The sequence below is a fragment of the Haliotis rufescens genome, unplaced genomic scaffold, assembly GCF_023055435.1.
Source record: "Haliotis rufescens isolate VD_foot unplaced genomic scaffold, xgHalRufe1.0.p SCAF_6, whole genome shotgun sequence".
Lineage (NCBI taxonomy): Eukaryota > Metazoa > Mollusca > Gastropoda > Lepetellida > Haliotidae > Haliotis > Haliotis rufescens.
Genome location: NW_025964334.1, coordinates 47,983,619 through 47,996,430, shown reverse-complemented (window position 1 = coordinate 47,996,430; position 12,812 = coordinate 47,983,619). Strand labels below are relative to the sequence as shown.

The 12,812-nt window shown below is 39.2% G+C and overlaps 1 protein-coding gene across 1 annotated transcript; it reads right to left on the bottom strand.

The window, feature by feature from the left end:
- Positions 1 to 1,803: 1,803 nt before the first annotated feature.
- Positions 1,804 to 11,099, bottom strand: LOC124146905. The gene is made up of 9 exons (XM_046517457.2): positions 11,052 to 11,099; positions 8,076 to 8,161; positions 7,391 to 7,453; positions 7,152 to 7,199; positions 5,971 to 6,019; positions 4,839 to 4,843; positions 4,084 to 4,128; positions 3,676 to 3,764; positions 1,804 to 1,871 (listed from the first exon to the last, which is right to left on the bottom strand). The coding sequence occupies exons 2-8, from the start codon at positions 8,136 to 8,138 to the stop codon at positions 3,705 to 3,707; spliced, it is 333 nt and encodes a 110-aa protein (XP_046373413.2). The 5' UTR covers positions 8,139 to 8,161; positions 11,052 to 11,099; the 3' UTR covers positions 1,804 to 1,871; positions 3,676 to 3,704.
- Positions 11,100 to 12,812: the final 1,713 nt, after the last annotated feature.

The window sequence follows — 12,812 nt, the reverse complement described above, 5'->3', positions numbered from 1 at the left end:
CAGCAGAGGGGAGTTATTAGGGATGTTGCCAGGGCTTCAAGGTGGGTCATACATATCTTGGTGATCAAGGGTGAAAGTGGGGATGGTTCGTGAGAAACAGGGCGTACTGTTAGAATGGAGACACGGTTGGTCATGGTTCGTAAAAAACAAGGTTGTTAGAACGGAGAAACGGTTAGTCATTGTTCGTGAGAAAAAGGGTGTTCTGTTAGAACGGAGAAACGGTTGGTCATGGTTCGTGAGAAACAGGGCGTTCTTTTAGAACGGAGAAACGGCTGGTCATGATTTCTGAGAAACAGGGCGTTCTGTTAGAACAGAGAAACGGCTCGTCATGGTTTTTAAGAAACAGGGCGTTCTGTTAAAATGGAGAAACGACAGGTCATGGTTTTTGAGAAACAGTGCGTTCTGTTAGAACGGAGAAACGTCTGGTCATGGTAGGTGAGAAATAGGGTGTTCTGTTAGAACGGAGAAACGACTGGTCATGGTTTGTGAGAAACAGCGGGTTGAGGATAGAACTAAATAGCGGGTTCTGTTTAGGGAGTAACGTTGGGCCTAGGTTTGCAAGCAACACCTAATGCCGGGTAGACAGCTGCAGTGGGTCTAGATTTGCCTGGTAAAAGATGTAGAGAAGCAGCGAAAGCAGGCGGTCCATTTTCGAGCATTGGTTTCTTCTTTTTGGGATAGTGTATCGACGTTTGTGAAAAACGCTGATGTTCCTTCAGTCAAAGAGCGACAGCAATTCACCGTCACAGTGGAATTGTTGGGCGATTATCTCCTATGAACAAAATACAAGAGATACAACAAAGAGAGATACAACAAAGATACAACTGAGTGAGTTACCATATAATGTCGCATCTGCATTATTGCAGCCATATTTGCCTCCCGAAGGATGAGGATATAATGATGATATTTAATGGAAATTGACAAAAATAATACGTTTTTGGATGAGAATTGATATGTTTTCACTGGTGGCGTAGAAAATGATCAAATCCTACACCATTTGACAACCATCGTTGAATATTCTATTTATAATATAATTCAAGCTATTTTGCGAGAATTTTATTCTCCAACTAACTGCTCGAACCGTAAACCGTAGGGACAAACCACCCAATATACGAGAGCAACATAGTTCCACCTTCGGAGATGAACGGCACATAGTAACGAATTCATTATTATGTTTTCGATACAACCAAACTGAATCAACTTATATTAAACTTGATAGAATGGTATGTAATGCCTGAGAAAGTATATGCATTTCGCGACTCTGTCAGACCTGGAGTACATTCAAAGCAGGCGTCTTTTCAAGAATTTACGGTAGGCGAGTCTCTGGGCCAACTTAATGTGATCTGACTTTCACTCAATACGGGTGCTGGAGGTAAGGCACTGGACACTTTTACCCTGCACCGAGTGTGATCACTGCATGTTTCAAGTGTTTCGTGAGTGTAGTGGCTGTGGATAGGTTAAATGTTTTTTGTTTTGTTTGTTTGTTGTTTAACGGCGCACTCAGAAATGTTCCAGCTATATGACGGCGGTCTGTAAATAATCGAATCTGGACCAGACAATCCAATGATTGTCATCATGAACATCGAGCTACGCAATTGGGATACAATGACATGCATCAACCAAGTCAGAGAGTCTGACCAAACCAAACCAAAAAACAACAACTGCAAACGAGCAGGTTGTTCTACGTCTTAACAATTACAGTTAACGCCCACTCGCCCATTCAATGCTAATGTAAATGTATGTACGAGACACTGTAGGCTGGGGCGATATTTTATGAGAAAATGGAAACACAACCACATAAAGTAATGTGCATGGTTTTTTATTCAGGTTACAAATTCAAGAACACGAATTCAAGAACTTGACTTGGTATCCTGCAAAATAAATAAAGAGAGAGTTTATTCAGTATTGAAGGCCTCGTGGCCAAGAGTACAATTACTTTCAAATAACATGAGTACGATAGTGGCATGCGGATGTATTACGTCATTTCTAAATATAAAAGTGTATATCTCTAAATAAAACTATATCTTTAGTACAGATTAACACTTCTGCTTAACGGTAAACTGGCAAATTTCTCTGTAGATAAAGAGCACAACCTCTTATAACATTAATATTTGTTTGAGACATCAAGGAGGCAAATTTCTGTCTTGATGGACAATGATGAAAATAACAAGAAATTTAACTATCTCTGCTTTTCTCGTAATATGGGCAAACTAGTGCAAAATGATATTCATCTTCTAATTCTAATAAATCACAATTATCACAGAATATTAATTCAGGTTGTATTAACTGTTTGCTAAAGCGCTGTTTTTGTACTTTTAAACCATGTGCCAAACATTGAAATTTCGCCAAAACTCAAGAATCCTTACAAGATCCTTTTCAAAGCATGAGGTTATATAGAGTTCAGTTTCCAATAGTGATTTATATGACGCATAATGGTTCAAGAACAACAGAATTGTTAATCTTTTGACTCCAGTTTTGTAAACAATGTCAATACATCTTCTCTTGAATAATTCCATGAAACAATGTATATGCCCACAGTCCTGCGATATCCACGCATAACCAAAACCAGATTCAAACAAAAGCATTCTCACATGAGATGCCCAATTAACACTACCATTATCAGCTTGTACTTTCAGCATTTTATTTCAGCAAGTCGATTTGAATTCATGCGTATCAATCTACCCCAATATCTTATACATCAACTGAAATAACACTTAGATGATAACGGGCAACTTCACCATTAGATGATGCTTTATTACTGATTGACAAATATTTCGTAGAAAAAGGACTTTGGACTTTTTCAATACTTTCTCTAAATGTAAACCCCCAAATTTCACTTCCATAACAAGTAATCGGAGCTATTTTACCGTCGAATATAGAAACAATTACCGTAAATGACAAGTACGGATAGAGCTTAGTCACTTAAAAATAGGAAAACATGCTTTCTTGGCCTGTGTCTCTAGGGTTTCACAGGCCTTAGACCATAGAAGACAACGCCCAAGTATTAATATTTTACTATTTTCATTTCTGTGTTTTTATAGTACCTTTTCAAAATAAAGAAAACATGTATGAGGTAAAAAGTCCTACTCTTCATACAACAGCGGTACGGTAACGGATCACCCAATCAGTCAATGCCCTAGAACCCCCTTTATGCACTGATTCAGAGGGCAGACACATGACTGTCTAGAACTACAGGTGTTTTCAATCACTTGCAAAACAGAAACAGACGCTGCTTAAGTACCATTCACTAAATGCTCCCAAACTCGTAACATGCCATGTACTTCCTATCCGAACACATTCGTAATAGCATCAAAGATGACCTTGACCTTGGAAAGATACATGGTCGTTATGACTTGACCTGTAATGGAATGTCCTCAGATCTTTGGGTAGCTTTAATTAGAGTGGGATGCCTGTGAGCTATTCTAATCTGGACTCCCACGGGGGCTTCCAGCAAGTACCCATGTGGACACTCCTTTTGCCATGCCAGAAACCCATCAAGGTGGGTTCTACTCTCTGAAGGTTTTCATTGCGCTTCTGGGTGTCACAACACCATGCCCATGAACCTGTTGTTTTCACTACTGTGGTAAATGTCGAAGACCTGCATCACCTCGGGCTAATATGTCGCGATATAATTGACACATTATTCGAAACAGCAGTAAAAGAAAACTTACTTACTCGGGTTTACACTGAAGAGCATGCCTGTCCTAGTTCCCCTTCTTGGCGGCATCCACTTCGTTGCAGTATTTCATGTGACTAACTGCTATCTGCAAAAGTGTCAAAGAAAAATATTAATCTGGAATATTCCCAGGATCGGGTCATATAAAAAACAATAATTATATTTCCTTTGTTTGTTGTTTAACTTCAGAATTAGCAATATTCCCGCTGCAAGTCTTGCCTGATTGTTGGGCGCAGTATTAATAAATTAATGAATAAATTAATTAATTAGTAAATATAAACACTATTTAGACCTTTATTACCCAATATTATTGACCTTCGGTTCAGGTAAACTGCCACCAAAGGCATTTTACTCCGAAAAGGCGCTAACAGACATTAGACGAGTGCACAACCTTGACGTGAACCTACTATTTGCAGAACAGTTTCCATTGCTGCTTCGGTGTTTGTCTCGTTCTGAAAAGGAAAAGAAGAGGGGTGTAATGAAAATCCAACTCCTATCTAGTATAACCTACTAACATATGATAGGCTTTACATTAATATTTCTATTCTGTTGGAATGAAAAGTTAAGGAAAAAAACCACAAAAAATTTATTGTAATACTTCTTTGTGTTTCTTTGTTGTCTATTTGAACGTGGCACCCAGTAAGATATACCGATCACTTTCAGAGAGCAGGTCTGATGAGATCTACAACCTATTGCTAGAGTCCCATCTGATAGGTACCTGTAGAAAGGAGTTTTGGAAATTGTTTGTTTATTAATTGTTGAGCGACACACTCACCAATATTCCAGCCACAAATAGTTGTAAAATTAGCAGCTACAATATATTTTAGCCAATAACAGTATCATAGTACAATATTGAAGAAAAGGGATGTACTTAGGTCAACATACCAAGTTCATGCGAGGACGAATTCATCGATGTTCACTATATATACCTGTGTAAAACTATACACTAATCTCAAGTCAATCTCAATGCAGGTGTTTACCATTTTTTTTCTTAAACCCATCATCATCGATATACTTCCCCTGGACCAAGGAAATACAAATACAATTTTCAAAACGCGTTGTTTAGCTCAAACCGTTCAGTTTAATGAAGTCCTGCTGCAATGCACTCCAGAACGTATCAACGTGTTGGCAGACATGCTGAAGGCTGGGCTTGTGTACTTACGTATTCTAAAAAAAAGATACAATTACATATATATGTGTATATTTAGACTAGATATATAGATCTAAGTACAAACACTGAAATCATTGCTGGGTATTTATTGCTTGTTACAAGAGGTGAGGTGATGTGAGGTGAAATTTGGTTTAACGTCCCGCCCAAGATTATTGCACTTAAATAGCGACGTGCATGCACCTGTGTCTGGACTGATGCTGATTTATAGTGCTAGCCCACTGAGATACCATGCCGCAGTTTAACATGAATACCCTACTCAGACACAGTATACTGACTCCTTAATGCCTAGCGCCAGACAGGGTAACAACAAGTACCTTCCGCTCTACCCCTAGACCACGGAGGCGGTTATAAGAGAGTTTATTCATTATTTATTAAAGTCTGAACTATATGTTTATCAGTGGTTATAGTAAATCTTTACGTCAGTGTATATAGCATTTAAATATAAATATCGAATCTTGACCAGACAATCCAGTGAATGTTTTTTGTAAGCAACGGTCGGTTGGTTTTACTATAACGATCAACCAAGTCCCAGGGCCTGATGTATGACAAACCTATCCATTCAGCCGCCTCGTGCGACCTGTACATGTTGCTATAACAATTCTAACCCCGAATTGGTGGCTATATCATCAGATACTGTATACACGTTACAAACAAGTGCATTTATATACACCTGGGAAAAGCTTAGGCACAGCTTTATAGATTTTACCAAATAATATAGTACTTTTTGAAATGGTATCCTTTTTAAATATTAGGACAAAACACATTTACTTTTGTTTATAAGGTTACATACCAATACTGAAATACAGAAACCAAAATCGATTCTCTGATGACATGTATTGTAAATGATCCACGACAATAGTTATTTAACGACTCTTTCATTTGCTTATTGTCTGACTTTGTTTCCTATGACATGATCCCAATATTAGTTTTCGCAGCCATCCAGAGACATACATATTCCTACCAACTGCACCAGGTATCAGTGGTACGGATCACAATGAGATCAATGTGACATGTAGATATATCCCAAAAATATATGGAAGTTCTGAGTATATGAAAATAAAGGAGGGGTTGCGCTTAATTTAATTTGTTTCCAGGTGTAAAATATATAATGTATAATCCTTACTTCCGAGTGCGTTCACCGCATCCGTCAGTATCGTTTCTGCCTTGGAAAACTGCAACAGAGTGGGGTCGTTAAAATCATTGGTGTATCGACGTTGACGACCCAATACTACTTTTGTCATCGACGACAATTTCAAAAGGGAAGTTTAAATAATCATGCAAAGTAATTCCGAATCATTACTTATAAAACAATGCCAACGCCTTTAAATTATCGTCAAGTGATATTGTTTAGGGCTTAGCAAAGTGTAGTAAAATAACCCAAATGTCATTATAAAATTAAACTTATACGTTTCAAACTACATGAGATGTTTTGTTTGCTTGTTTGTGTGTTGTTTAACGCCGCACTCAGCAATATTCAAGCTATATGACGGAGGTCTGTAAATATTCGAGTCTGGACCAGACAGTCCAGTGATTGACATCATGAGCACTGATCCACGGAAGTGGGAAACGATGACATGCATCAACCAAGTCAGCGAGCCTGACCTCCCGATCCCGTTAGTCACCTCTTACGACAAGCATAGTTGCCTTTTAACCCCACACTGAAATTCAGCAATATTCTAGCTATATGACGGCTGCCTGTAAATGAACAAGACACACTTGTTTTTGCTATCATGAACAACGACCCACAACGTTGAGTATATTATTGACTCACAAACAACCAATTCACCAAACCTGGTCAACTGAAATGCCTCCTACCGACAAGTATACGGTGTTTGGGACATATTCTAACCCAGAATACCATCGGGGGTTCAAATGTAAACGCAGTCTGTTTTAAGTTAAGAGTAAGATTGCACTATTGTGGTTACTTTTGCATGTATTGACGGAAAACATAGAACACGTCTACGAATCGAGCAATGAGTGAGTGAGTATTGTCTTACGCCGTTTTTAGCAATATTTCAGTAATATCACTGCGAGGGAAACCAGAAATGGGCTTCACACATTAGACCCATGTCGGGAATCGAACCCGGGTCTTCGGCGGGACGAGTGAACGCTTTAACCACTAGGTTACCCGACCACCCAATCGAGCAAAGCGTATACATAACGTATACATACAATGTGCATGTATATGGACGAATAGTAATACGTATATTTCCTGAAGGATAAACATATAAAATTAACAGCCTTAAAACTAATCTGAACTATAAGATACACATGTACTGGCAGAATAATATCACGTGTACTTACGCCCAACTCAGCAAAGGTTTTGCAAAAGTGGTCGAGAGCAAACATCGACTGAAAAATAGTGCATACATCCTATTAACGTGAAACTACTGCAATGCTTTCACATATACATTTTAATCGGAAAGGCAAATTTCATTGAACTCAGGTTTCATTAAACTCGGTCCGACATTTTGTCAAGGTGAATCCAGTAAACATCTAATTTGCATCCTAAACTCGCGGAAGGGCAAATGCCTTGATCCTACCTTGCCCGTCTTGGTCTGAAAAGGATCTTCGTTACAATTGCAACCCTCCTCCCCAGATGGCGCCTACAAACACAGAGGGAATTGTTTGCAGCTACACCGTTTACAGTCAATTTTTGGAAACTGTCAGATTTACATGCGACCAGAGGGAGTTGTCTATTTCGCATATTAGATGTCAACATTATGTACAGCCTCTTTGAGGATGTTGATAAATTTTACAAGCTTTAAACAATATTTTCCCGTATTAAATAATGGTGACTCCCTGAATACAATCTGATCGCGGCAATGTCGGACAAGTCAGGATGGTTCAGTTTAGTATTTTCTGAATATACACAAAAACAACTGACGACCACTATGTGTACATTTTCTCCAATTACAGAAAGCCATATCTCGCATACTTTTTGATGCGATCGTTAGGTCATTTCGTTTATCTGCCTTGTCCATCTACCTCTAAGGGGAACAATTCACTACCCTCTACAAAATAGCGTCGTCCAATTTTCGACGTCATCGAGTTGCGACCATATGACCGAAGCTCCAGATATGACGTCAATCGTGAAATAAACCACGCCTCCTTCGTCACTGTTCTTTGCGATTAATGGCGTTGCTATCTTATATTAAGAAAATAAAAGAAAGAAAATTTATCCAAACATAAATAGAACAGGCGATGAGAGTACATTTTGCTACAAACCATTGTTGCTTCTCCGATTAGAAAGGCGAACGCCACAACCATATAAATAGCACTGAAATTCATTGTTACGGTCTTGATTTTGGTCGCTGAAAAAAAAGCATTCACATTTAATGTCCAGGTTTACGCAATATGATAAGTGAAGTTCATTATTACATAATTTTAAAACATAACATGTTATTCACAACATTCTAATTACACGAATTTAATGTTATGTAGGCAGCAGCGTTTCAGCTAGATTGTTAGACTGTTTCAATGTATTTTATACAACAGGCGATGCAATACAATACGAACAGTAAAAGGGCAAAATATGGTTTTATATGTGCCAATGAAGTGTTTTACTAACCTGAAAACCAAAACCAAAAACCAAAACAAAACCTCACACAACAAAAGCATGAAGAGCACCGAGTATCACATGAATAAGATTTATAGATACGCATATTCTGTTGTACTTATATTGATTACATCTACTACTCTGCACATGCAACCATCCCTTGCACTAAACAGTGCTGTACCCATGTGTGTCGTAAGAGGCGACTAACGGGATCAGGTGCATGGTCAGGCATGGTCAGGTTTGTTGACTTGGTCATCATCGCATTCCAATGGCGTAGATCAATGCCAATCACGAGATTGCCTGGACTAGACTCCATTAATTACAGAATATTGCTGAGTGCAGAGTTAAACAATGAACAAGCAAAATCCAATGACGCGAGTTCGTCATAATGGTACTTTTCAATACAGTAATGTGCATTTGATAGCAATGTTACATATAATATTTGCAAAACCCTCAATTATTATTCCATGACAAAATAGAATATAATAAACAATTCCTAAACTTATGTATGACCTTTTGTTTGTTTATCATGACTGTATTGTCGCCAAGTCACCCAGTTCTGGTTTAGTCAACCCTGCTAACAAGCATAAGTTTCAGGGGACCTATTTTAACTCTGAATCCAAACAGGGTTGTATGGTGTATGGTATGTGATGTGATAATACATTTCCAGCTTAGAATAACACAACATGTGACCGTGGAAACGCAAACAAATACAAACATGGAAACTCCAGCTATAGCATTAGGCACTAATTTAGAGTATTCCTGATGTGTATACCAAGATTCATGTGGATATGTTCAACGGTATCGGAGTCATGCTCCAGAATCCAAATGGGATAGACGAATCCCGTTTCTATATCACCCCCCAACACACACACACACACACACACACACACACACACACACACACACACACACACACACACACCGGCACATGCAAATGTCGTAGCGGTGGTGTCCGCAACCGGTGCCTACGTTTGACGGAGTTGGTACAAGCAAACCCTTTGAGGATTCGAACATGGTTGAAGTCAAACATGGGTTAAGAACACACTGGGACACATATGGTGCTGTCTCGCAAGGGGTTTATGACGTTTGCCGGCGTTGGTACAAACAAACCATATGCGGATTCGAACATGGACGGCGACTGAAATGGGTTTAGAACATCCCGTGACGTTCTGGGACACGCCAGTTTCGTAGCGGCGATGTCTCGCAAGCGTTTCCTTACCTTTGACGGCGTCGGTACAACCAAACCATTTGGGGATTCGAACATGGACGCGGTTGGAAACAGGTTCAGCACTTAATCTTAGCAATGCGACAGAAACCCCGGGTCCTGACGAACTCATGACGCTAATCCGACAGTGACAGCCTGCTTAAGACTCACCAAGCCGAATGGCTGAAGAGCCCTGGTGTTATCGTTCGATTTAATATTGTTATTATTCCGCCGATTTTTGTACCAGAGCTAGCAGCATAACCACAAGCTCGATTATGTTCAAATTCTCTATGTGTATGAAGACCGTTGAGTACTAGATTCCGCCAAAATCCAAAGACCTTAGGCCCAATGGCCAAGGGCAGATAACTGAAAAACAAGTATTTTTTAAAAGATGTATTTTGCTACTGCTCCCCAACCGCTTGTCCGATTACTTTCAAACCTTGCATTTATCTGCTGCTTCAGTTCCTTGACATTTTTTGTTCTTTGCCTTTGGTCATTGGTGACGTGGTTTGGCAGCCATATTGGATTACCTTAGGCGTTCAGTACTTTCAAATCCGAGATAAAAATACCCATCAGAAATCTTTAGACAGACTTTCACACAAATATGTTGCTATTTTCAATGGATGGTCACTTGGTGAGCCGATTATTTCAGATTTGTTTTCAATCGTGAGGGGGACGAGCGAAACACATCTTACACCATCCAGGGGCAGATAACTCCTCCCTTGAACAGGTCAGTACCACCATAACCCAATATCATAATTATAAGGCTTTCAGTTATCCGGAAAAGATAATATGGTTCAGGGAATTTCAACATAAAGTCAATACATCCCCTCGAAGAAGCAAAGAAATACTAGTACTCTAAGGCTAACAAGAAGAATTTAAAATCCCACACTTCAACATACCATATCATAGGAGCAAAATACAAACTTTTATTAAACCATTGAAGTAAAATAGGAATAAAAAGACATTGACACGCCTGTTGAGTTAGTAAGTACATTATCCTTGCTATATGACGGCTGTTTGTAAATAAACGAGTCTGGACCAGACAATCCAGTGATTAACATTATGAGCATCAATCGAAATTGATATACGATGACATGCACAACCAAGGCAGCGAGCCTGACCAACCGACCCCGTTAGTCGCCTCTTACGGCAAGCAAGGGTTGCTTAGGACCTTTTGTAACCCAGTTCTTCCCGGGTCAACGTTAAATGTAAGCTTGAGATATGAAAACTAGGGCAAATGCAAGTCTATCGTTCACCTGAAAATGTTTACTTAGGTATGATCAAAATCAATGAATCCTTAATTTGGATATATAGTCACGCATGCGAAGTAACCTGTCCTGGTGACTCCTATCCTGGGTTAACAGCGCAAACAGTTTACCGTCGCATCCAACTAATGAACTAAATATAATCACAACAGTGATACTTACTTACCTACTTTGGAGATTTAACGTGCGCTTTCCGTCTGATGCGTATTTCGCACACGGTGACAGTGATCACTCTGTCGTGCTTTTATTGTGGCCAGAACATGTGTGATGTCAACAAAGGGCATGTGTTTTACGGACCGTACATCTACTTATCCAATTAATGTCACGATAAATGAGAAGTCACGGTAATTGTTGCAAATTACCATTACTGACCTTTCATACAAGAATGCTTTGAAAAGCTAGCACCTTCTGTAAAGTGAACCTGGTCCTCTGTGATTCTTTTACATAATAATGTAGCTCACCTGACCGATGAAGAAATAGTTTTAATACGATTCAGCCAAGGAAAAAGTGGTGTACAGAAGGTCCTTGGAAAAGGAAGAATAGTACGTCACAAGAAAGAGACCCCTCTTTGGACGTTCCTTTTCTTTGCACAGATGTCCGCAGCAGTATCTGTATTTTACTTGCCAAAGCGGCCCAAGCTCTAGCCAACCGCCCTCTGACATTTTGGGCCTGCATGAATAAGTTTTATTATTTTCTTCTCTAACACAAGGTGTAGGATGAGAAAACATTGTGTGGGGCATCCTATCAACAGATTTTCCTCACGCTGCTGGACGCATTTCTGTTCAATATTATGTTTCGTTTCCTTGGCAGCCATGTGTGAAAACCTACCTTTTTCCATTGTCAAATGTGAAATGACATCTGAAGTTTACTGTGAAAATATGTGAAATGTTGGACTTCCTCGTTGATAACATCTATGTCATATTTTTGAGTGAGACATGTAGGCAAGAAGTAGGCATCCCCATGGGCACCAATTTCTGATTGGTTTGGCAAATTTTGCCAAGAAGTTCCAGGTATATCGATAATCTGATATCATCCAATGACCATCAAATAGCCTATTCTCTTCCACTGATCATGATTTACACACCAGAACTGGAAATAAAGGAAGTAAGTAAGACAGCTTCATCTGGTTTTTATTATATTTGGATCTATGCACAAAGATTGAGAGTGACAAAACACTTTCCACGAAACTGTATTAACACGTCTGACTACAACTTTCCAATAGTCAAATGTCCCTTTATGCCGATTATGCCAATATTTCAGCAGCTCCAGCCTTTGTTGACCACATTTCACAAATTATTTTGAGGTATAATCGAATATTTATTTGTACGAATACTTCAAAGTGTGTCACACAACTCTCGCTCAAAGGTTGTTAGATCAAGGTTATAACATTCAAGGCCTCAGTAAAGCTTTCAAACCGTTTCATGGTAGACATGTGTTCCAAAGCTTTTTCAGGTGAACAATTGACTTGCATTTGCATGTATTTGTGATAGGTTCCACCGGTGGGGTAGGATACACTAACCTTTTCGCGAACACCAGGTATCATCACTATTGACATTGTTCATAGACACATGTTACTGTTCATAGACGCTTATGATATAGTCGGAATAAATGTACTCTCCATTGAGCAGATATTTCCGATGATTATGGAAAGGGTTTCCTTCAGTTTTCCCTGATCAGATGAACATTCATATTATGGTTCAAACAGTGCCGTCGTTTCGCAGTAACCTCATTTCACAGGGGATTTTCCCATCCGGGAACAATAACACGTTTAAACTTCACAATATGGCATTTCACATGAACATATGCAGAAAAACGCTATTTGTGTGACAGAACACCTGACATCATCGCCCATTTGAAAGTCATTTATTGCTCATAATATAGTCTTAATCGTACAAGCAACTTTGCTTTTAGCAGAGATTTCTTATAAATAT

Excerpts from the sequence above, each read along its gene's own strand:
- LOC124146905 (XM_046517457.2), bottom strand. The coding sequence starts at position 8,138 with ATGAATTTCAGTGCTATTTATATGGTTGTGGCGTTCGCCTTTCTAATC. Across the intron at positions 7,200-7,390 it reads TTCAGACCAAGACGGGCAAG|TCGATGTTTGCTCTCGACCA; the intron begins GTAGGATCAAGG and ends ACTATTTTTCAG. Across the intron at positions 6,020-7,151 it reads AAACCTTTGCTGAGTTGGGC|TTTTCCAAGGCAGAAACGAT; the intron begins GTAAGTACACGT and ends ACTCTGTTGCAG.